The 24,684-nt window shown below is 39.2% G+C and overlaps 1 protein-coding gene across 1 annotated transcript in view; it reads left to right on the top strand.

Moving 5' to 3' along the window:
- The first annotated feature begins 773 nt into the window (after positions 1 to 773).
- BANK1 (B cell scaffold protein with ankyrin repeats 1) overlaps positions 774 to 24,684 on the top strand; it is a 325,822-nt gene continuing 301,911 nt past the window's right edge. Inside the window, exons 1-3 of the mRNA XM_089680587.1 lie at positions 774 to 830; positions 1,086 to 1,482; positions 11,020 to 11,153. Of these exons, the coding sequence (XP_089536713.1) occupies positions 774 to 830; positions 1,086 to 1,482; positions 11,020 to 11,153 (588 nt within the window). The remainder of the gene's footprint in view (positions 831 to 1,085; positions 1,483 to 11,019; positions 11,154 to 24,684) is intronic.

Here is a 24,684-nt window from a genome sequence, read left to right as displayed (position 1 = left end):
TGTGGCATATATCTATGTCACCACTATATCCCAAGAGATGTATACTAAGCATACCTTAAGAAACACACATTCAGCATGTATACCACTCCATATGATCTTATAAACTATGTCACAGCCCACAGGAATTGGGGCTGACAAGACCATGAGAATGTTTTCTTCCTTTTAATTGTTTTTAACCATTTAATTAATAAATGGGTTTTATTTATTCAGTGATTTGTTTAGGAAAGCCCAAAGCTTTTTTTCTTTAACTAAATCCCTTATTATATTTCAAATTTGGATTCATGCCATTCTCTACTTTTCTTTTTGGTTTTTCTAATGTTTTATTTTAGATATACACACTGTGACACCCTTAAAGGGCCACGATTCCTTCCTTCTTCTGTTTGCTTTTAATTTCCAGCACTGAACCCTGCACCAGGTATGGTTTACCACAGAGCTCTCAAAATAACCATGGCACCTGCCTTAGTGAAATTTGTTAATTCATGTACAATAGCTCTCAATACCTGTCTATTCTGTCATGGTAGCCTTTTTTACAATAATTGAAATTCTTCTCTATAATCCTTCAAATTATGTAAATTTTATTTATATATATTTAATGTATTCAATATTAAAGTGGTAGTAAACCACACAGCACAAAAAAAAAATTCCCCTAAAAATCCCCTGCAAGGTGATGTCATAATGTGCTAGTATGCAATGCTCCGCTGCAGAGGCGTCCGTCTTTACCTGGTCTTCCTTCCAGGTTCGCAAGTTCTGGCTGTCTGACTGGCTGAGCCGTGATGCCATCACTCCAGGAGTCCTGGGCCATGGCACAGTGTTCTGAAGGAATGGCACAGGTATGCTGTTCCTTCAGAGAGCATACACCGACTCTCAAAAAGAGCGAATATATCCTAAACATGCACCTTTATCATAAGCTTATCTGTTGATAAAAGTATACAAGAAGAGTTTACTTCCACATTAAGAGGTATTGCAAAACAATGAGTATGCACCAACATACAAATATAGTGGTAGAGAGTAAAAGATTTTAGCCATATATTGCTAGCAGAACACAACATATCAATGGTTTAAATTTCAAATTTTATTTTACAGAGACTACTAAAGAGCTTTTAGTGATTTTTGAGAAGAACGGAGAAGAATGGGCCGCATATCTAAAGAAACTACTGAAAACACATTTAAACACAGATGCAGTATTTCTTTGTAATTTGGACTGTGAATCAGAGGAAATGCTGGAACATCTCAGCCAGTCCAATTATCAGTGTAAACTGTTAATACTGACAAGTTATCTTCTGGAAACCCTCTGCAGAAACCAATGTGCGTATTTCTTTCATCTTCTACAACCATCGCACAGAGTGGTTCTCCTGCTCTGTGGTGTGGAATCCCCAGAAGGGTTTTATGAAATATTTCCATTGGAAAAAGACTGTCACGTGATTCTAAGTGATGAAGACCCAGATGAATACATTTCTGTATTATCCACAGTTATGAATGAAGGTAATTTGTTTACCACTGTAGCAGAGAACATAACAGAAGCCTGGTAAATGTAAGTCCAGCCACGCCCATTGTCATTTAATTTTGGATAGAGTAAGGAAGGGTAGAACCCCTAAAAGATTTTTATTGCTCTCTGGGTCTTCAGTAGAGAGTTCCCATATTTTCTGTTCTGGTGACAATCTTCTCACAGAGATACAGACAGCAATAAAAAAGCATATATTAGTTCTCGCCCTAGCCTACTTTAATATAAAATTAATTAATGAATTAAACTAAAGCATTTTTATTTTTGTATGCTGTGCTCAGGAAATGTTTTCTTCAGTTCTGGTGTAACTGTTGTCACAGCACAGGAAGTGAGGAAAATCTCTCCAATGGAGACCTGATGAGCAGTATAACCTTGCAAAATATGTATCCTTTCCCACTCTATCTAAAACAAAACAAAAAAGTATCAACCAGGGGCGGACTGACAACTCATGGGGCCCCCGGGCAATAGGGGATCATGGGGCCCCTGTGTCCTTGCCCAAACTCAAAAAAGCCTATGAAAAAGGTACCAGGGGTATCTCATGGGGCCCCCTACTGACCCCGGGCCCTCGGGCAGTGCATGAGTTTCCAAATGGTCAGTCCGCCCCTGGTATCAACTAGACATACACTTAAATTTTATGCTGGGTCAAATGTAGACTGTATGCATTGAATGTTCTTGCTTTATCTGGGATGCTGCTGAGCTTTCAAACATTTTGGGCATCCTTTGGCTCCCTTAATAGTGTATGGAGGAGACATGGTTGTAATCCTGCAACAAAGGGTATGTATGGTGTAGTTTAAGTGGACATATAAAAACTCAGCATAAGTCCTATGGTATAAACAGGCATCAGAAACATATTAAGTTTGATGTGATTCACAAGTTTTAATTATGTCTGGTTACTGCATTATCACATCAGTGTGAATAATCTCTTAATGATTGCAACACTTAGGTATCTATGGAAAATAATTCCTAGGACAAACAATGAAAGTGCTTCCCTGTTTAAACAACTGACACCCATATTTACGATAAAATTGATATAGTATCAATCTTGTCAGTAGCATCCCTTCGTTAGGAAGTGAATTTATGTTCAAGAAATGCATTAAGATATGGGATGCACTTTTTCTATTGATTTGATTTTATGAAAACATCCTTGAAAGCAATTTATGGAATGAATACAGAAATATAGGTTTTCCTATATGAACATAAGGTATATTGGAATAGATAAACACAAATAGCTATTTTACGTTTAATTTACTTTTTCGTTGGTGATGTACTTTGTTCTAAGTCCCATAGGCTATTTATTGTTATGCATTTGAAAAATAGGAATGGAGGTAAATCACTTTGTGTAGCAGATCACAACAAATATGTTATAATGAAACACCATGTTGTACAAGCTTTAGTTATGCAACAAGGTGGGATACTAAAGAGCCTATCCATGAGAGGTCATTGGAATTGAAAGAGTAATTCTGTACTCCCACTTTCTACATGCAAGCCCAGACTGAGAACTTGAAGAGAAACTAATAAAAGGCAGGAAATAGTAAGACTGAAGGTGTGACCATAATTAGTCAATATGTATTAGAAGTAATATTTCATAATTACATGGCATCTGGCCCATGAGGCTGTGCTGAATTTCTCTTTTGAAGTAGCTGAAACTGACTCTTGGCCCAGAAGCTTGCCTAATTTACTTTGTGCTTCCTATACCTAGAAGAATAAGGATGAATCTCCTCATCTGGGCTGCTATAGAGGAACAAAATTGAAATGAGCAGATTTAAAATGTAATTCTTGCTGTATGTGCTTATTTACAGACACATTATTGGTTGAAGACATTTATAGGGGAGCATTGTGTTTTTATAATCACCACTCTGCAAAGCCAGTGCAATGTCATGATGTCAACACCAATAAAGTGGACTGTGGGGTGGGGGGACAGGGGACTGCATGTTTTTTTAACCAAATTTTCAGCTTTTAACAGCTTTTTTAAGCACTTTTCACACATCATTAAAACTTGAAAATCACATTGGACTTAATATTACTTTTTAACTTTTTTGGTGTCTGTTGGCAGCAATAATTTTGCTTTTCTTTTTTAAAAAATGGAATGCAGTATTATTGATATGGTTTTTATTTGGAACAGTAAAAGGCATATTTACAGCAGAACTTCTCTCCTTCAGCTTCCAAAATAGCATGGAAAATATTAGTAGTAATATTACACTTTTTTCCATCCTTGGGCTAGTATATTTCTTTAAAAGTATACAGTATATGTCATCTGACAATAAGGGGGCCGCCATCTGTGACCTCAATCATGTACTGAATTTCTGGCTGCAAAAACTTTCTGAGTCACTGACCCAAAAGAAATGCAGATTAGAAAAGTCAGAGTAAAGTCAGAACTCTATATTTGCACACTTGTTCTGGGTAAGTGACTAAAAGTATTGAATAAAGGGGCTCAGCATGGCAGCCAACTGCTTCAGAAGGTAATGTCAGCAATTGTAGCCTGCATACTTCTCTTATGTTAGTTTTCCTATAACCTGTATATGTCTAGGAAGTAAACAAGAATACAATCCTACTAGCCAAAAATAATGTGTAATAATTTTTTCACAATTGTATGTGCAAAATTTCCTTAAAACCTTAGCCATTTCCACTTATAGGATTTTTAATTAAATAGTTAAATGCATACGGCTGTTATGTGTGATTACCCATAAAAACCTAGATGAGCCATCTCCATAAATTTACTTACATTATTAGATTATTTATATATATTTATTAAATGTTGTATATAGTATATATTTTAAGATTTACTTTATAATGTAAATTATAATAAGCAGGGCTAGATTTCCAACACTGTAGCCTGTAGGTACACAAATTTGGTTTTCAAAGTGACCCAACTCTGATAGAGTATAGCTAGTAGCAGTTAGAAACTTTCAAGTGGACTTGTTATTTAATTTAAAAAAAGTTTAGTCACTCATCCAAATAGCTTCCTCACCTCATAGTGAGAAACCTGAGAAAGCTTCTTGAAAGAATGGACAAATATCTTAAAAAATCACATGTTTAGAAGAATGTGACTAACTACTACTTGGTATACCATTTCCTGCGTAAATGAAAGCTTTCACAGATATATCAGCTCTTCTAGAATCACCTATTTTATACTGAACATTTCCTTGTTCTATTGGTCTTAACCTGGTGTATTGTGCAAAATGAATACATAGTCATATGAGACATGATGGTATTTCTCATACCTCCAACTTTGGCACTTGAGAAAGAGGGACACCTTGGAATTGGGGAGAGAATGGGTGATAAAAAAGGGAAAGACCTATTTTTGTTGAATGCTGGGTTTGGCTTTAAAAACATGGTTAAATAGAGTCTGAGCCTACATATTTTATGGAAACATAATATATCATATACATTGTACAATCATTGTACCCACAAAATACTCTGAGCTTACATACAAAAAATGTAATATACAACATATAGAATGCAAGTATTAAATCTGTGTAATGTACTACACAGCACATGGAGTGTAGCAATCATGGTAATGCAATGTACAACATAGTGTACTGAATGCAGCAGTAAGGGTTCTGTATCATAGGGCCCCTTCCATTGCCGGCCAAAATGTTCCAGTGTCAGCTGTGGAGAAAAATAGGCTTATGGTCAGAGGGGAAGGGAGGGAGAGAGGAGTCAATACCCTAGAGTCATATTTCTAGGAAGAATAAAATGCCCCGAGATCAGTGGGAAATAAAAAGTTAGTGGTCAGTGGAACAAAAATTACCCCGTGTAGTGAAAGGAAAAAATGGCTAGTGATGATGGTCAGTGGATGAAAAAAATGCCATTCATCCATGGTCTAAAAGGAAGAAATAAATGCCTGGAGCTGGTAGTCAGTACAAAGAAAAAAAAATGCCTGAAAGCGATGGACCAGGCAAGAACAAAAACCCAGTGTTATTGTTAATGGGAGGAAGAATGCCCGGATGTTGGAGGTCAGTAGGGGGAAAAATGCATTTATGGCTGGGGCACTGATCCTGAGCAGGTGAGGGGGGGGGGGAGCAGTAGCATCCAGTGGTAGGGTGAAATAGTATTGAGAAGGGGCTACGAAGAAAAAAGTGCCCAGCCGAGGGTTGGGGGGACAACACGACCCAGCAGTGGGTGGGGGGAACAATAGTATCCAGCAAGTGATGGTGGAGAACGGTGTCTTGCAGGGGTGGGGAGAACAATAGAGTCCATTGGGAGGGGGGGAAGAATACTTTTTCCAAGCAGTGGGGGGGGGGGGGACGACGACAATATTTCCTTGCAGAGAGTAGGGATAACAATACTTCCCAGAGGAGGTGGGAAAGAACATTGGTGCACAGCGGGGGGGGGGGGGGAGTAAACAATAGTGCCAAGCATTGGGTTCAGTAGACAATATGTACAATGCACAGAAGTCTGTATATTGTGCTGCTGTCTCTCCTCCTCTTGTTACTGGAACTGGATGTAGACGCTGTGGGGTCATAGATCATACTGCCATCTGCATGAAGTTGGGTGCTAGCTAGAGCTAATGTTCCAGCATTTGACTCTGGGACAAAGCCTAGATCCACAATTGTGTTAAAATTTTGGGATATTCACATGGAATCCGGAACAATTGCGCAGTATACATTTTTACTGATGGAAGAAAAAGTGTTGTCAACAACTATGCAGGTAAAACCTGCCTGTTTTCTTCTGGCACCTATATGCACATGCCTATTCTGCCTATTTGTTATGTCCAGATATGATAACAGGATGAAATGCAAATTGTGGTTAGAGAAATACATAGGCTGTCATTGCATTGCATTTGGTTAAAGACTAAAACCTAAGCTATCATCTGTAGATTAACATAGTAAGCAATGATATACTCCACATTTTATTAATATTTTTTTTATATAGAAATACTGTATAAAACACAAGGTTAATTAGTCTTTATCTGTTTCACCAAAAAGACATAGAAACACAATGTAGACAGCAGAATCATCACTCTTGAAGGCTTGTTGTTCACTTCAGGAGATTCCTGTGTACCTGAGGGAGGAAAAATCATAGGCATTCATTTTATTCAGCCTCCAGCTGATTACTTTGGTTGAGCATCATTAGGTATTGGAAATTATTCCTAATGTGTAGATATGGCTCAGTGTAGCAATCTCTGCAGGCTTTTTGCTTATAGCAGCTTACATCCAGCAGACACCATACACCCACACAATATATAAAGATCTGCTTCAATAAATAAGGGAATTTTGTGACAAACCAAATTATTAAATAAGTGTGTAACTTGCATGATATCAGTTACATGTTAGCAGCAATATTCTGTCCTTTCATAAATTTACTGCTGCAGTTTTCCAAAAATGTTTAATCTATCAAGTTTGCACTCTACATCTTCATGCAAAAAATTTTGTTATTAAACTGTCATACAACATCATCCAACATTTGACTTTATCAAGTTTGCACTCTACATCTTCATGCAAACAATTTTGTTATTAAACTGTCATACAACATCATCCAACATTTGACTTTTTATTTTAAAAGTGCTAATCATTTGGATTTCCAAGTAAATCTTTATTTTTTAAACTTACTAAAATTACATTGTTTTGTATTGTGTGACTTCACCAAACATTTGTTGCAAACTGACTTTTTTTGCTTTTGTTCCAGTAAGTCAAATAACGGTGGCTCTGCACAATCATCACATACTGTCAAACAGTTTTTTAAGCAAACGTTTGCTTTGAATATGTAAGGATTAACATGTTATATACAGTATAAGGACTTGAGCACAGGCACATGACTACATGCTCTCTTTGCAGATCTACTTTTGTAGGTTCACCAACAATAAACCTTAAATTGTGGTATCTTCTATGCCTCATTCCTGGCTTAATTTTAAGCAACAGGGAAACAATATGGGTTTTGGTGTGGAAAGAACAGGGCAAAAACACCAGATGTACAGTTAAAAGGTATTATGACTATTGCAAACATAGTCTCCCTAAAATACTCAACTGAGCTAAAAGGAAGGCTTTTACACACAAGAGAGAACATATCTTATCAGAGAACAAAAACAAATATATATCAATATTGTACATACAAATATGAACTTTGACAACAGTTCCCTCAAATATTTTTTTCCCATAATGTACAAACCCCCTTGAATAGCTTTGGTTAACATTTCATCAATGTTAAACCTACATCCTTGGTTATAACACACAAGACCACAGCCGGGTAGTCACACCACTCGAGAAGTAAATATAGATAATGTATCCCACTCCCAAAAAAGAACTTCCGAATCCTACCTTACTCTAAATTACATACAGTTGCAAGAAAAAGTATGTGAACCCCTTGGGATTACGTGGAGTTTTGCATGAATCGGGCATAAAATGTGCTCTGAACGTCATCTAAGTCACAACAATAGAAGAACACAGTCTGCTGAACATAATACTACACAAACATTAGATGTTGCCATGGTTTAATTGCACATAACATGTAAACATTCACAGTGCAGGGAGGAAAAAGTATGAGAACCTTTGGACTTAATAACTGGTTGACCCTCCTTTGGCAGCAATAACCTCAACCAAACGTTTCCTGTAGTTGCAGATCAGACCTGCACAACGATCTGGAGTAATTTTGGACCACTCCTCTTCACAAAACTGTTTCAGTGCAGCAATATTCTTTCGATGTCTGGTGTGAATCGCTCTCTTAAGGTCATGCCACAGCATTTCAATCGGGTTGAGGTCAGGACTCTGACTGGGCCACTCCAGAAGGCGTATTCTGTGCCTTCTGCAACCATTGTTTTGTTGAATTACTTGTATACTTTGGGTCATTGTCCTGTTGCATCACCCATCCTCTGCAGAGTTTCAGTTGGCGGACAGATGGTCGTACGTTTTCCTGCAAAATGTCTTGATAAACTCTGGAATTCATTTTCCCATCAATGACAACAATCCGTCCAGGCCCTGAGGCGGCAAAGCAGCCCCAAACCATGATGCTCCCTCCGCCATGTTTTACAGTGGGGATGAGGTTTTGATGTTGGTGTGCTGTGCCTTTTTTTCTGAACACATAGTGTTGTGTGTTCTTCCCAAACAACTGAATCTTGGTTTCATCTGTCCACAGTATATTTTGCCAGTAGTGCTGTGGAACATCATCTGCAAACTTCAAACGTGCTGCAATATTCTTTTTGGACAGCAATGGCTTCCTCCGTGGTGTCCTCCCATGTACTCCATTCTTGTTTAATGTTTTCCTTATTGTAGATGTGTCAACAAAAATGTTAGCATGTGCCAGAGATTTCTGTAGGTCTTTAGCTGACACTCTAGGATTCTTCTTTACCTCATGCAGCATTTTGCGCTGTGCTCTTGCAGTCATTTCTACAGGACGACCACGCCTAGGGAGAGTAGCAACAGTGCTAAACTTTCTCCATTTGTAGACAGTCTGTCTTGCCGTGGACACATGAACATCAAGGCTTTTGGAGATACTTTTGTAACCCTTTCCAGCTTCATGCAAATCAAAAATTCTTGATCGTAGGTCTTCTGAGAGCTCTTTTCTGCGAGGCATGGTTCACATCAGACAGTGCTTCTTGAAACCAGTAAACCCAAAACAGGTGTGTGTTTTTTAAGGGCAGGACAGCTGTCAGCAACACATCCAATATCATCACACTGATTGGAGTCAAGGTTGGCTCACTCCTGGCTCCAATTAGCTCTGGGAGAAGTCATTAAGCTAGGGCCTCACATACTTTTTCCTCCCTGCACTGTGAATGTTTACATGTTATGTGCAATTAAACCATGGCAACATCTAATGTTTGTGTAGTATTATGTTCAGCAGACTGTGTTCTTCTATTGTTGTGACTTAGATGACGTTCAGAGCACATTTTATGTCCAATTCATGCAAAACTCCACGTAATCCCAAGGGGTTCACATACTTTTTCTTGCAACTGTATTGTGAGGATTATTTATGCCAGAAGGAATCCAGACTGGGAAGGTGGCATCCAATATCCTCTGGCTGTGGGTGCATGTAGAAAGTGAAGAGCCCGATAGCTCCCTTCTACTTCTACTGACAAATGTCCACACCACATGTTTGGTGATGCCATGATGCCACCAGCATAAGGGAACACAGCATCACACTAATAATTAAACATTTATTTTTTATATTAGTTTGAATACCTTCTATCTCTTAAATAAATCAACTCTATGCCTCTAGTAGCTTGTACTACTCCTACCTAATGACATTCTTTTTTTGTACATGATGGACTACTGAAGTTAGTCAGCACTCACTGATGCAATGTTCCATACTTCTGTAACTTTCTGAAGATGGTCAGAATGTTTGTACAACTCTACAGACGTTATTGTTACAGTGCATGCTTTCTGCAGACTTCTTTGTTCATTCTCATACAACCTCTTTCTCTGTTATGATGAAATACACCAATTACATCACTTATTCACTGTTCTACTACCTGATGTTAGCTTGCTGTGTGACCATTTATTGTCACACGTTATGCTTGTGTATTTTTTACTTCACTGCAGCTGCTCAGATCTTGAATTCCAAAACTAAATCCAAAGCCAAAGTAATTTACAATCCTTCTCTGCCTCTTCTGTTTAGAGAATTGCATATGACTACCCCCTCTTTCTCTCTCTCTGTTCCTTACAAGCCAATATTTGCATATATTTTTCCTCCAGGTACATCAGTGAAGCATTACTGGTTCTAAATTATTGGTTGAGAAGTAGATTGTACAAATTGTACAAATTAAAACATGATTGAGTAAGCAGTCATTGTGTGGATGACAGAAATCTGGCACATGCCCATGCCCATGTCCATGCATTGTATTATGGAGAGAATGCTCACTGCACATGTGCAACTGCCAATTTTTACTGGTCTACAAAACTGGGCACAGCTCTGCCACCATATTTTTGTGGCATTAGGAATGGGTCTGTCAAGGATGGTACCTTTGGTCCTGTCTTATTTTATGCTTGGTCGTCCTTCCTATTTTTGTGGTCTGTCGAAGAGTAGCAAAGTTATTAATTTACACTGTTCTCTGAATGGCACACATTTGCTGACATTTCCTGCATGCTTACAATGCCTCTTTTAATGTTCTTTTACCACTACTATGAAAAACCCAGTCAAGAACGGGGTCCATAATATATAAATATATATATATATATATATATATATATATATACACTATATATTAGATCTACTCCCGCTGTTGCGTTCCATTCTAGCTTCTGCTTCTGCTGCTCCCCCTCTCCATGCAAAAGGGTTTCATATTTTTGCTGCTGCCACTTCTCCACTGGTGCTCCAGTGTAAAGAAGAGATGCTTTACATTTTTTCCTTATTAAACATGCATGTTACCCTATAATTTCATCTATATTTTTATTTTTAAAGTGTGAGTATGAGAGTAAATACCTTAATAGATGTATGCCATTTTCAACCCACTATGCGAAATGACCATATTTTGAGGCTATTTTGTAAAATTAGTTCACTTTAGTTTCAAAATAGATGGGCCTTTGCAGTGCAGTTTCCTCTTTGATTTCACAATAAGTGTTTCAATGTCTGAAATGTATTTTTAGATTATGAAGATAAAACAAAAATACCCTTACCAAATACCACTGAAGACATTATTTGGAAGAGTTCTGAACAGGAAGATATACAGTACATAAATAAATTATCTACTATGATAGTACCAAAACGGATATCATGTGAGGTAAGGAACAATTTCTATACTGACTTCAAACAGTATAAATTTAGTTTTTATGTGTTGCTTAAAAATATCAGTTGGTATACCATAGTGTATTTTGGAAGCCATAAGGTATAACTAGGACCAAGGACAAGCAACTTAGTGATGATCACAAACAACACAGCTGAGTACTATATATGACAGTTTGTGTAGGCTTCAACAATGATTTTTCTTTTTTAGAGCGGTATTTGGTATTATGGGAATCAGGGCAGGTATTTACCTTCTTTTCTGAGACAGTGCTTATTCACGATATTATTTTGGATCTTAAAATGGGTGATGCTGCATATACTGTGACTGATTATTACTACTAGTATCTATACAAGGTGCTTGATGAAGATGTTCAGTAACTCAAACATTGCCCTTTGCACATTATACCTTTGTACGTTTTTATTGTACTCTTTTAAATGTTAATTAAAGGTTACTAACATAATGGCTGACTGGACTTTCCATTTAGTCAAAAGTGTTGTGTTTTCAGATCTTACAGAAAGATACTTCTAGTTGCATGCAGATCACCTATTCATACTTATATAATCAAAGTACACACCCAGCAATCACATATAATCAAGCAGAATAACTCTCTGTAGTCATGGTTAGAGCATAACAGAGAGTAGATTCTGTACTTGTGAGAAGCAATTTGTAGCCCATAACTTTCGAGCTACTGCCAAATTACTACTTCCAGCTGCTGCATCTAACACTGTTTTATCAAAAATTGCCACATAAAATAAAATTATCCTTTGAAAACATCTATAGTATGTGTGTTTATGCCAGGTGGAGTATTCTCCTGTAGACTAATATTGCATTTCTTCTTCAATATGCTATGGCTAAAGAGGTCTGAAACAGGAAAAAACTAAATTCCCATGGTGCAAAAAAAGCTTTCAGTGGCCTATGTTGTACATAATATGCTGCATATGACCATAATATGGTAAAGAGAGTGGGTGCATACAAATAGTACATAAAAGGGAACATTAGCTGTTAAAATATTACATATAAGGTGAACTTACGTGTTAATTGGTTGTAGTTCATAGGCCATAGGAGCCACAGGAATACTGTCCAGGTTTCACAATTCTTGCCCTGCAGCCAGATGCACAGGCTCATGCACATGTCTCCTCAAGGACCAGTCTAGGGGAGTTGTTTTTATTATTTTTTTATTTTTGAAGAACTTGAATAGGGTTGAGGGATTTAAGTGGGATAATCGAAAAACAAGAACTATGTATAAATTGAGGACTTAGGTATTCTTCAGGACAAGCAATAATAAACTCTATGCTTTCAGCAGACAGTAGACTTCAGCTTTAGGGTAATAGTAGTGGCAGTAGTGGTAGTTATAAATCTCCTTCTTTTAGCCTTAACAGATGAGTCCCTTCAAGTAGGAGATTAGGTGGACAAAGCTCTTCAGGACACTAGCTGGTGTCCTCGTTAATTGGATCCACAGCTAAATCTTTAGCACTTTAGGGGTATTAGAAGATCAAAGTCTCTAAGATCCTTCAGAAGTGTCTGTACTGACAAGGCCCAAGGACAGCTGGTTGTCTTCCTCTGTGATACCAGACCAGATCGTCAGTAGATGGTCCTTCAGTCAGCTCTTAGAAGCACCCAGGTCTCAGCATTCAGGCCATCAGGTCGCCCACCTGAGGCCTCTTGTGGCAGCGTTGCCTGGGAGGGCAGCATGTCTCCTCCAGGCTTGACCAATCCTCTACAGGAAAAGATCCAGAAGTCAGTGTGCTTGCTGAATATATACAATCTCCCAGCATGCCTTCAGAGCCTGCCTCTCTGGGATAGGCCAGGGCTGTATCAATATTCATGCTGCCATCTGCATAGCTCCACACCTATCATCCAGAAACTTATCAAGCTTTCTGGATGCAGAGGGAGCTCTCAGACTGACAACAGCTGAACATACTGAGCAGAACTAACTAGCAGAATGCAGCTTCATTGAGTACAGTGAGCAAACTAAGCTTTTACGTAACAACAATCACAGACACACAGACTACAGTGTGGTAACTAAATTTTACCAAAACATATAATAAATCTATCTATCTTCACCTAGCACTTAGAGGAGGGAGAAGTCCTTCCTGAAACAAATTTGCTTGGAAAAAATGAGCATTGAGCAATATAGTATCATAGTATCATCAGGTTTTCTGAGAAAAAAGTTAAATGTTGGAAATGGGAGAAATTACATTGATGGGGTTATTTAGGCTGACTGCTGGCTAAAGACATTTTCATTTTAATGAATGAAATAACCTGCTTTTAAAAGAGCTACATATTATTATGTATATTGCTTCAATTACTAGACTGATATTTCCTAATTATAAAATTGTGTACCACTTCTCACTTCTTCCATTCTTAACCACTTGCCCTCCTGGGGATTTACCCCACCCCCCCCTTCCTGACTAGGCCTTCCTTTGCTATTCGGCACTGCACTATTTCAACTGGTAATTGTGCTGTCATGCAATGATGTATCCAAACTAAATTTACAACCTTTTTTTCACACAAATAGAGCTTTTATTCGGTGGTATTTGATCACCTGTGTGCTTTTTATTTTTCACGCTATAAACAAAAAAAAGACCGAAGATTTTGAAGAAAAACAATATTTTTTACTTTTGGCTATAAAAAATATATAGTAAACTCACAGTCAGTTATAAATTTAGGCCAAAATGTATTCTGCTACATGTTTGTGGTAAAAAAAAATCCTAATAAGTGTATATTGATTTATTTGTGTTATAGCGTCTACAAACTATGGTTCACGCCATTTGTTTGCTATTCAGCGCTGCACTAGTTTAACTGACAATTGCGCAGTCATGCAATACTGTACGTAAATAAATTTATGTCCTTTTTTTCACAGAAATAGAGCTTTCTTTTGGTGGTATTTGATCACCTGTGTGCTTTTTATTTATTTTTATTATGCGCTATAACAAAGAAAGACCAAATTTATTTTTTCAAAAATATATTTTCTCATTTCTGTCATAAAAAATATCCAAAAAAACTCAAATTTCATCATAAATTTAGGCCAAAATGTATTCTGCTACATGTTTTTGGTAAAAAATCCCAATAAGTGTATATTGATGTGAAAGCTATAGCATCTACAAACTATGGAATAGATAATGGAATTTACACAGCTTACTTTCTGACTGCCTATCACATTTCTTGAGGTGCTAAAATACCAGGACAGTACAAACACCCCCAAATGACCCCTTTTCGGAAAGTAGACACCCTAAACTATCTGCTGAGATGCATATGCTGGTGTACTTTTATCATGCAGTGGTAAATGACCACTGCTCAGGTCTCTGGCATTCTCAGAGGAGACAGTCCTCCTCTGAATGCCTGTTCATTAAGTGGTGTAGACCGCTTCTCCTAATGAGGAGAGAAGCGATCTAAAAATGCTTCTGTTACTGTAATCTCGCGAGATTACAGTAAGAGATCAGTCAAACACACAGTTTACTAAGCAGCGGTTCCCCCAATTTTCTACCTCTGGGCTGGAGAATCTGGAGGGAGAATTTTCACACAAACAGATGTTCTCCACTGATCATCTCTGTTTCCTAAACCGCTTATGATCTGAGATCAGCAACGATTCATAAAAGGACACCTGAGTCTATGGAAGATTTATTTTTTTTCCACAAGTATTTGGAAAATGACAAAAAAAATTTTTTTAATACACAAATTTGTCACTTAAATGATATATTGCTCACAAAAGCCATGGGTATATGTGGAATTACACCCAAAATACATTCTGCTACTTCTACTGAGTATGGGGATACCACATGTGTGAGACTTTTTGGGAGCCACATACAAGAGCCTGAAATCCAGTGACCACTTTGAAAGCCTGAAGGTGCGTAACTTCCTCAGTTCACTTCCTCATTACCTATCACAGTTTCGTAGGCCCTGAAATGCCAGGATAGCACCCCCCCCATGACCCCTTTTTGGAAAGTAGACACTCCAAGGAATTTAAAAAGAGGCATGGTGAGTATTTTGCAGATCTCATTTTTTCTCACAAGGAAGAAAAGAAAAAATATGTCTTTGTTTTCTTTCTTCATTTTACAAAAACTTGTGGCAACAAATGAGATCTGCAAAATACTCACCATGCTTCTTATCAGATTACATGGGTGTGTCTGCTTTCTAAAAAGGGGTCATTTGGGGGGGGGGTGCTATCCTGGCATTTCAGGGCCTCTGAAACTGTGACTGGTAGTCAGGAAGTGTGATGAGGAAATAAGCCCTTGCAAAGCCTGAAGGTGTTTATTGGATTTTGGGGTCCTGTACTTGGCTAGATTGCCAAAAAGTCTCTCACATGTGGGAGCCCCATACTCTGGAGAAGTAGCAGAATGTATTTTTTGGAGTAATTCCACATATACCCGTGGCATGTGTGAGCAATAAATCATTTAGGTGACAATTTTGTGTAAAACAAAAATGTTTTCTTTGTCATTTTCCAAAAACTTGTGGTAAAAAAAAAATCTTCTATTGACTCAACATGCCTCTCAACAAATAGTTTGGGGTGTCTACTTTCCAAAAAGGGGTCGTTTTGAGGGGTGGGGGCCCAGCATTAGAAGTTTATGCCAAGCCTTTTTTAACACTTTTTGTCCACACGAAAATAATCAATATTTTTTGCTAGGAAATTACTTTGAACTCCCGAACATTATATATTTTTTTAAAGCAGACCCTAGTGAATAAAATGGTGGGTGCTGCAATTTTTTATGTCACATAGTACTCGCGCAGCAACTTTTCAAATGCAATTTTTTTTACTTCTAATGCACAAAAAAACAATATATTGGCCAATTATTTGGTAGAATATAAAAGATAATGGTATGCCAAGTAAATAGATACCAAACATGACATGCGTTAAAACTGCACATGCCCTGTGCAATGGCGACAAACTGCATACATTTTTAATATCCATAAGCAATGATTTAAAAGCCTTTACATGTTACCTTTACCAGATTTATAGAGGAGGTCTAGTACTGGAATTACTGCCCTTGATCTGATGTTTACGAAGATACCTCACTTGCATGTGCAGCCGCTGTTTACACACTGGCACAGGGTCAACGCTCGTGCAAGCAGGTATGCACGCGCAGGGGGGGCGAGGGTGCTTTTTTTTATTATTTTTACACTGTCCCTTTCATTTTTTATTTTTTTTATCACTTTTAATGATATCACAGGGAATGCAAATATCCCCTATAACTTCAATGGGCAATGTCATATATTCTTTTTTGAGAAATCTGGGGTCTATCAGACTCTAAATATCTCCTCTGCCCTTATGTTATCTAATCTCACCAAGATCGGTGTGATCAGATGCTTTCCCAATTTACAAATGGAGCTGTTTATATCCTGCAAAATTGAAGTGATGAAATGATCGTAGCTTCCAATTTCTTAGACTATAGAGATGATTGGCACCATTTCAGTCTCCAATCAGCTCTATGGTCAGCTGGCAGAAACACCGGCTGTATTCTCAGGTTCCCCCGATGGCACGGGACTGCCCGAGAAGGCCATGGAAGGCAGCGGGGAGGAGGGGCATCTTCTCCCGCTGATTGTAAAAGCAATCCTGCAGCTAATTAGCCACTAGGATTGCTTTTACATGAAAGCCAATCGCCGGCTGAAAAAAACGATACCAGGATGATGCCAGCATTATGGTATAACCACTCAAAGTGCAGTGATGTACCAGTACATCGCTGGTCCTTGTTGGGTGTATATGCTATGTTCTTTTTTATTTGTATGCAGCCTGTGGGCTGAATGAAAAAAGAGAAGAAATCTCTGCCAGAAAAAGTGTGTGGTATGCCCACTATTAGAATATACTAACCTGCATCCACCCACTTCTAATGGTGGGCATGCATGAAATGTGCTAAAAAATATTATAAAATATATATGTCGAAGCATAGGGGACGTCCACCCACTGGCCACCCCAGGCCCTCATCCTTCGGCATATATGCTCGTTTTTTAACTGTGGATAAAAAAATCTCATCCAACAGCACTGCACACACCTACATATGTTTATTCTGAGAGCAAGACCATGTTGCTGTCAGAATAAACAAGTTGGTGCTGCAGCTCAATGACATCCTCATTTCTCAAGCATTTCTCAAGCAGGCTTTTCCCCCTTTCTAAGATGGGTATTTACAAGCCATTGGGGGAAGCCACAGTGATTAGGTCCCACAGTGCCACATGTGCCAATTCCAAGATTGTACAAATGTCTAAATAGTGGCACGCTTGAACAAAAATTGTCCATGTATAAATGATACTCCATAAAGAAAAAGGATGGCACCAAGTCCCAAACTATCTTGCCACTGCTCCCAATGTAGTCTGGGCACCTGGGGGGCTCCACATGACTATCTTTTAAATCCAAAACTTATATGTATAGGCTGTTGCCCTCTCACAGGTCTTATACATCTTTACCTCATGTCTAGCACACTTGCTGGGAAGAATTTGTTTGAATGCAAGGCGGCCAGAGAAATTAATGAGGGACTCATCAACGCACATCTTTTGCTGGAGAGTATAGACATCTGCAAATTTTTGGTTAACGTGATTTATGAGGGGCCGAATTTTGTGGAGCCAGTCAAATTCAGGGTCAGGACGACAGAGTGTGTTGTCATTGAAATGCATAAAACACATTATATACTCTCATATCTACACCTGGCCATGGCAGCAGAGAGCACGGGCATATAATGAATTGGGTCTGTGGACCAATAGAAACCGCAATTAATTTTTTTAAGTAATGCCCATGTTGAGGGTTCGGTCTAAAAAAACCTTTAAATTTGGAAACCATAATGGGTTTCCATGCAACTGGTCTGGCAAGGTTTGAATTTGGGTTGGCAGCGATAAACTATTGTGCATATAAATTGCTTTGATCCACAATCAATGCATACAGATCTTCTGTGAAAAACATCTCCAAAAAACAAGGGGCAGTGAATGGGGATGTATGGGTGCTGCAGAATTTGAAGGCTACTAATCGGGATTGCAAGCACATACGGAAGGATGCTAGGGGCTCTACGGGCCTGTGTGTGAATTTGTGGTGGCTGCGGGACACTACTTGTGCTCGACACCGCACAAGCTTGTACTGCACTTATGAGACAGTGATATTGCAGTGCTGGTATGTGAAAGACCAGGATGTATTAGGCCACTGGTGCTCACCAGTTCACCAAAAGATAGAGTGGCACTAGTACTGACACTCTGCTACATATGAGAGTCATCATGCGATTGTAACATCTCAGAAACCTGGGAACGAGGTCGGGTACGCCTGATCTTAGCAGGGACCTCTTCTTCAGCGTCTGAGCTATCTGTCAGGGTGCTGCTGCTGTCTACAGGTTCATATTCTGAGGCTACTTGTGTCACTGAGTCTTCTCCTTGGTTCTCATCTGGCATGCTCAGAATCCTGTAGGCCTCTTCACTAGAGTACCTTTCCATTGACATTTTGGCCACTAAATTTATAGGTACCTAGTGCGACTCATGGGAAAAAGAGCACCTGGCTGTCGGGGACTGCCTGAACCACTACTAAAAAAAATTACCGGCAAGTGCTAGCAGAGATCAGGCTTGATTCTGCAAACACTACGGTTTTGTGTGCAATTATTCAAATGACAGTGACCTACTGAGACTGCACTTGCTGGGAGAGAAGGGGGGGGGAAGCGTAGGGGCTACATGCAGGTGCTGGCAGGTGCCGGGGCTGATCCCACTGACGTTGCATTTTTGGGGACACTATACTAATGTCAACGCTGGTATAGTGCTGATCTGATCAAAGATATTGATCCGTTCAGACACTATACTAGCAATGGAGGTTTATTGTGTATGTGAGCGTGTTCCTGGCAATCAAGGGGTTAAATGTGATTACTGATGTAGTGATGGGCAATCTGCTGCTATCTGGGAGGGACGCGAAAACCACGGGAGAGCAAATTACATATATATATGTGATTTTGCGCACCCGTGCCGCTCTGTAGCAGTATTTCTACTATAGGGCGGCGCAGATGCGGTTAAACATGTCCAGTAAAAAAATTTAAAAAATCAAATTTCAGCAAAAATTTAGGCCAAAATGTATTTTCCGACTTGTCTTTGCTAAAAAAAAACCCAAAACGTGTAAATGAATTGGTTTGCGTGAAAGTTATAGCGTTTATAAATGGTGATATAGATACTTGAATTTTTTTTTTGCTTCACTGTAAGCACACTGCTCTGGATGTGCACAGTCATCCAGAGCAGTGCGCCAGAGCTGACAAGGAGGAGGACTGTTAGTGAACAAAGCAGCCCCCCTCCCCATCTATAATCGCCGAGGGTGCCAGCAGGTAATCACTGACCGAGACCCGGTGATAGACAGCCATGCCCGCGAACGGAGGCGCGAGTAAGTCACTTGCGCTGCTCGCACGCACCCCCTACCTACCCAGAAGTGTGAAATCACGTATATATATATGTGATTTTGCACACCCGTGGTGCCCTGCATAAGTATTTCTGCTATAGGAAGGTTGGGAAGCAGTTAATTCAAATCCTTTTAGTAAACCTGTGTGTCTCCCTCTCTGTGTTTGTGTGAATGTATATATATATATATATATACTGTATATATATATATATATATATATATATATATTGTAGGGTCACTCCTGTCAGCTTCTTTTGTGTGTCTATTTGAATGGCTCTGATCAATGGCAGTTTGCACACAGCTTTAGGAGGAGCATAGTATTGCTCGATACTGTACAGTTGCTTGGCTTTATTCTTTTTGCATGTACTCACATGGATTTTTTAAGTAAAAACTTTCTGCATCAAAATAATATCTATCCCCTCTCTCTCTCTCTCTCTATATATATATATCTATATATATATATATCTATATCAACATATATCTATCTATATATATGTGTGTGTGTGTGTGCACTGAGAGAGAGAGAGAGAGAGAGAGAGAGAGAGAGAGAGAGAGAACACATACAGTAATGATTTAGTTTGTTAGCTAAGGTTGTTTGAAAATGCTATTGGTGCAGAACTATTAATTTATATAAAATATTCTTTTGAAACTGTCTTAGCATTAAAACAAAACACCTCAATATAACTCTAATCTAGGTTAAACTTTTTGAGGTGGATTTACTGAAGACAAATAGACTGAGCACTTTGCAAGTGCAGTTGCACTATTTTTCCCAATGCTTAGAGAATGTGGTGAAGCTTCACTTTTAAAGAATACCCAGATGCAAAGAAACCAAAAAACAGCATTTTTGATTGCACGTGATTGGATGATTGAAATCAGCAGAGCTTTACCATAGTTACTAAGCTCTAGGGAAAATAAGTGTGACTGCACTGGCAAAATTCACCTTCTATTTGCCTTTAGTAAATGCACCCCTTAATGCCCAATTAAGGGAAAATAATAAAAAATGATCTGATGCACCCATAAGGCAATGCATCATGTCATTGGTATATAATAGGCAAACATCAATTCACTGATTCATTTGCTGACCCAACACTAGTAAAATTCATTTTAGGTAAGTGATTCATTTTTTAAACTCTTTAGATAGATCACAGATTGTACAAACATATATTCACAATGATCTGCAAACACCATGTACTATCTCAGTTACTAAGCAAGGAAACACTTTTTATTCCAGTTATATGCAGATTGTAAGTTCCCATAACCATTGCCTCTCCAGCCATTAAGACAGCTGAGCTAAGTATTAACAGAGTACATCCTCAGTATTCTGATGGAACTAATCCAACCATATACACCACTGCAGCATTTATTACAATAATATCACCATGTTGGATTCTAGTCATTGAACTCAGAGATCATAAAAGTGATAGATTATGAAATTATTATGAGATCAGCACTTTTACAGGCATGAATAAATACCTTCATGTACTTTACTTTATACCATTTCTGCAGTTTTTGCTTTATATTGCATTCCTATGCATAAAGACATAAAAAGAAAATGTCAACACACAAAATATATAGTCAATGTAACAGTGGAAGGCCACTGTGTAATAGGCAAAAGTAACACAGGGTTTGCAGGATTGCAGAGAGCGGGGCTCCAGAATATTGATTCGGAGCAGAGAAAACAGTTTTTCAGTTTTCTCTGGTTTTGTCATTTTTCAGTTAGGGTCTAGAGTTCAGAGGCTTCAAAACCCCAACCCGGTTTCCAGGTCTTGCCTATGACCTGCAGGGTGTGGGTTCAGGTGTGCACCTATCTTATAATCATAGGCCTGGGCATAGCTCAGGGCTCCAGCTAAGAGACAGTTGTGCTCCACTCAGAAGACAGGAGTGCTTCATACAATAGGCAGGTGGATCCCTGTCAAGAGGCCATGGAGTGGGTCAGGGCAGCAAACAGCTAAGTTTAGAGATGAGAATGCTTGTATAGGTACAAGTGTCCTGTCCACTCTGAAGGGAGCTGAGATCGGAGAACGCGCCGGTCAGCTTCAAATCACGTGGTGTCAGCGTCCCGGCATCCCGGGTGGCATCATCACGGCAAGCAAAGGCAATGTCCGGCGTTGGCTTCAGCTGGGAGCGTATGCTGAAACATGTAGTCTTGGTAACCCTTCATACGCTCCCAGCTGAAGCCGATGCCAGACACTGCCTTTGCTTGCCGTGATGACGCCACCCGGGACGCCGTTACGCTGACACCACGTGATTTGAAGCCAACAGGAACATTCTCCGATCTCAGCTCCCTTCAGAGCGAACGGGCAGTCCGTTGGAGTCACACTGCTCACTTCAGGCTGGTGAAATTTTATTATATTTGCTACTTTGTCTCACCCAATAAAGATGCACCTTCATTAAGGTGCTTGTCTGAGAGCATTTTCCACAGCTCCTATTCTTTTCAGTTCTCTTTTATAAAGGTGAACCAACCCTATTAACAATTTTTTTCCTTTGTAGATAGGGGTGGAAACCCCTACGAGGGCAACTGTTTATATTGAACTTAATTTTTGTTTTTTTAACCGCTTCCCCGCCGCTCTATAGCAGAAATACTGCTACAGGGTGGCAGGGGTGTGCAAAATTACATATATATATTCCATTCATGGCTGCGGCTGTCAATCACCAAGTCCCGGCCAGTGATTACCCACCGGTGCCCAGTGATTACCGAGGATCTCCGACTGAGAGGAGAGCTGCTTTGTTTACTAACAGTCCTCCCTATGGGCTCGGATACACTGTTCTGGATGGCTGTGCACAGCCATCCAGAGCAGTGTGCTTACAGTGAAACACCAAAACACCACCCCCAGTAAAACACTCCCAGCACACAGTTAACCCTTTGATCGCCCTCATGTTAACCCCTTCCTGCCCAGTGCCATTAGTACAGTGTCAGTGCTTTTTGTTTAGCACTGACACTGTATTGGTGTCACTTGGAATGTCAGAGACACCAAGTCAGTTCCCCCCCAGTGCCAGAGTGCTCGCCACAGTCCCGCATTCCCGCTGTCCCGCTATAAGTCGCTGATTGCCGCCATTACTAGTAAAAAAAAAAAATTCCAGTATATGTACCGCTATTTGTAAATGCTATAACTTTCACTTAAACCAATTAATTTACATGTATTGGGATTTTTTGTAGATAAGACATGTCACAGAATACATTTTGGCCTAAATTTATGATGATTTTTTATTTTTTAAATTTTTTTGCTGGACATGTTTAATAGCAAAAAGTCAAAAATATTGTTTTTTTTTTCTAAAAATTGTCAGTCCTTTTTGTATAGCGCAAAAAATAAAAAACGAATAGGTGATCAAATACCACTGAAAGAAAGCTCAATTCATGGGAATTAAAGGATGTAAATTTAATTTGGGTACAGCGTTGCATGACTGCGCAATTGTCAGTTAAAGTAACACAGCACCATAACACAAACCGCTTCTGTAATAGCAAAAAGTCAAATATATTGTTTTTTTCTCAAAATTGTCGGTCTTTTTTTATAGCGCAAAAAAATTAAAAACGCACAGCCGATCAAATACCACCAAAAGAAAGCTCAATTCATGAGAAAAAAGGACTTAAATTTCATTTGGGTGCAGTATTGCATGACTGCACAATTGTCAGTTAAAGTAACGCAGAGTCTCAATGCAAAAACTGGCCTGGTCAGGAAGGGGGGTAAATCCTCAGGAGGGCAAGTGGTTAATAAAAGTGAGCCCTCAAACCCTGACTGTTGTAGACTCAATGGAAAGCTCTACGCTACTTGATCAATACTCCCACATATCACACCATATTTACTAAAAAATGCACAAAGAGGTAGTCATGTAGTGCACACAAGGTCTAATGCCACTGCTCCAACAGCAGGGACAGAGGTCCATGCTATTGCAGTGGCAGCCTCAGCCACCATTACAGACTGTACCTGTGCGAAGAATAGTTCTAAAGAATATTGCAAAGCTGGTGGAAGAGAATTGTAAGGTTTCTATAACTTCACAGGACAGGGGTGCAGCAGAAAAAGGGGGAATAAGAGGCTTTGTTGGGTTGTGTGTGTGTGTGGGGGGGGGTTCTAAGCGACTACTGATGGAGTTGCAGCTTTTGAGCACCCCTCCTACTGTCTTGGCTTCTAAAGGTACATGTGCATACCATCAGTACTGTGCACCAGACAAGGTTTTCCAAGGCCAGTGGTCTGAAATGCGAGAATGATAGTGGTATCCACACTGGGAGTTAGTTTCAACCCTTACAGAGTTTTGGTGTCCCAGCCTGATCCGGTACCAGTGACAAGTAGAGTATAACAGATGATGAACACTCCATAGATTATGAGGTGTAAAATACTTAAAAACACACCTTGCCAACCTACATATACATACAGTACAAGCCTGTATGGATCTTGACACCTTGCACAGTTGCAATACAGTTTTCATGCAGTGGGATTTTCCAGGCCTCGTCAGCAGTGTGCCACTGGATAGCAATCCAGTAGAAAGTTGGGGCTAGACCGGAGGCAGACTGACAACTCATGGGGCCCCCGGGCAATAAGGGATCATGGGACCCCTGTGTCCTTGTCCAAACTCAAAAAAGCCTATGAAAAAGGTACCAGGGGCATCTCATGGGGCCCCCTACTGACCCCGGGCAATGCCCGAGTTTCCAAATGGTCAGTCCACCCCTGGGCTAGACTATACTTGTGTCAGCTACAGCAAAATAATATAACTTTAAAGAACTGCTCTTTTATATGCTGTGTGTAGGCATTTATAGCAACATTTCTCTTGACAGTAAAGCAGAGGTTGCCATTGCTGATTTCTTCTGAAAATGCTAGTTGCCAGCTATCGTTCTGTCCCTATTTGGAAAGTTCTGAAACTAGATGATCAACAAAACAACCAGAAGCTCTCTACTAAAACAGTAAATTTCTCCTGAACGTAGTAATTAAACTCCCTAGGGGTTTGATTATGTCAGTATTTCTGTGCTTAAAGCGGTACATTTTTTTGCATGGAAATATGTTTTTTTTTTTTATTGTAGGCCTGTAATTTTTAGGAATAACTCAATGAAATCTGTCTGAACAAGAGTCTAGTAAACATCCTGGGTAGGATAAAATTTGAAACACGAAATGATAAATTATAATATAATCAATAATCATAAAAAATAATAATATAATAACAATAAATTTAATTCAATAATGTAATCAAACCAAAAAC

Source organism: Staurois parvus, unplaced genomic scaffold (assembly GCF_062004578.1).
Source record: "Staurois parvus isolate SC_StPar_1 unplaced genomic scaffold, SC_StPar_1.0 ptg000244l, whole genome shotgun sequence".
Classification (NCBI taxonomy): Eukaryota; Metazoa; Chordata; class Amphibia; order Anura; family Ranidae; genus Staurois; species Staurois parvus.
The sequence above is the reverse complement of the archived record's forward strand: the minus strand, read 5'-3'. Positions and strand labels throughout refer to the sequence as shown.